The sequence below is a fragment of the Lacerta agilis genome, chromosome 6 (genome assembly GCF_009819535.1).
Source record: "Lacerta agilis isolate rLacAgi1 chromosome 6, rLacAgi1.pri, whole genome shotgun sequence".
NCBI classification, from domain to species: Eukaryota; Metazoa; Chordata; class Lepidosauria; order Squamata; family Lacertidae; genus Lacerta; species Lacerta agilis.
The window spans coordinates 18,189,250-18,190,823 of NC_046317.1; the positions used below are offsets into that span (position 1 = coordinate 18,189,250).

General features: G+C 42.9%; 1 protein-coding gene across 1 annotated transcript; it reads left to right on the plus strand.

Moving 5' to 3' along the window:
• Nucleotides 1–697: 697 nt before the first annotated feature.
• LOC117047761 (protein PET100 homolog, mitochondrial-like) lies at nucleotides 698–1,267 on the plus strand. Its single transcript, XM_033151008.1, has one exon. The coding sequence runs from the start codon at nucleotides 719–721 to the stop codon at nucleotides 917–919; it is 201 nt and encodes a 66-aa protein (XP_033006899.1). The 5' UTR covers nucleotides 698–718; the 3' UTR covers nucleotides 920–1,267.
• Nucleotides 1,268–1,574: the final 307 nt, after the last annotated feature.

Below are 1,574 nucleotides of genomic sequence, written 5' to 3' on the forward strand. Positions count from 1 at the left end.
CAACGTGTGAAGAAAACAAACTTCCTCTTGTAAACTTAAGACTTTGTCTTCCTTTCCCACCTCCCTGTTGGGAGACCTTCCAGGGCAGATTTTTGAGTTGCACAGGTGACTGTGGGTTGTTTGCTCTCCTTGCTCAATTCCTGTTTACCAGGCTTCTCTTTACGCTGAAGGTGCCTCCCTTAAACATGCCCATGTTTCATTGGCTGCCAGGATTACCCATCCACTGTCCTCCTTCCATGGTGAACATCAGAGAATTGGAAATAGGCTTTCTCTGTGAATGAATGAATGGCAATGGCTGATGTGAGTGCCTTCTCTCTCACATGCCCAACTGATGGTGGCTGATGAAGGGGCATACATGCACATTTTGGTGGCCCTCTCTCTTTTTGACTCTTTTGTATGTGACAGTCATGTTATGCTATGCCACACCCCTCAGGGCAGCCATTTTGTGTTATGCCACTTCCACCAAGACTGCCATTTTGTGGCTGGTACCCATGGCACTTTCTCAAGATACCAAATGTACCTATTGGCCCCAACAGTTAGATGATCCCTTGAGTATGTATGTATGTATTTATGTATGTATGTTTTTGTTTTGATGTTGTTGTTATTTATTGAATTTATATACCACCCTATACCTGGAGGTCTCACAGCAATTCACAGAATAAAATCAAAATATAAAACCACGGGGTGGGACCCCGTTCAACATCGGCCAAGCAGCGCTATGGGGGTGAAGCTGGAGCTGTTTCGGATGATGCTATATTTATCTTTTCCTGTTGCTATGTTCTGGATTTCAAATCAGGCAGATTATTTTGAGGAATGTGTTATCAAGCGGAAGAGAGAGATATACCCACCTGAAGATAATTACCAGAGAAAAGAACTGGAAGACTTCAAGGAGAGAATGAGGAAGAAACACGAGGAGTAGATGCTTCAGGCAGCTAAGGAATAATGATGTAGCATCATCCCCTTTCTCCCCAGGGTTTGATGCACTCTCAAGAAAGTTGTCATCACAAATCTCCTACTTTAACTTAATAAATGCCCTCTAAAACACTTTTTGTACTAAGAGATGAAGGGAATTGCAATGCAGTTTCACTTTGTATTCCTGAATAATGGTTCTGTGCATGCCTCCATGGCTGTCAACGGAAAATGGGAAGAGGGTATAGGCTACTTCCTTGGTGTTCTTCTGGGTCTTGCTGGGTGAAGCTGCTGAACCCTGTCTGCAAGTTTGGCAGCTGTCTTAGGAGAGTCACTTTGAATAAAAAGTTATTTATAGGGGGGAAATATAAAACCACAAAATACATAATCAAAATTAGAACAAGTCAATAACACCCCCCCAAAAAAAAACCCCACCACATTTTGAAAGGGCATAGGATGTCAATCAAATCAACCAAAGGCCAAAAGAAACATTTTTCCTGGCGCCTAAAGATGTATAATGAAGGCGCCAGGTGAATTTCCATGGGGAGAGCATTCTGTTGGGTCAATCCATCAACCTCTGATGGATGATTTAGAAGGATTGGGTCCAGAATCACTTTCGCTGTGACTGTGTGCCAGTATCCATACTCCGCAGAGTTACATCTCAA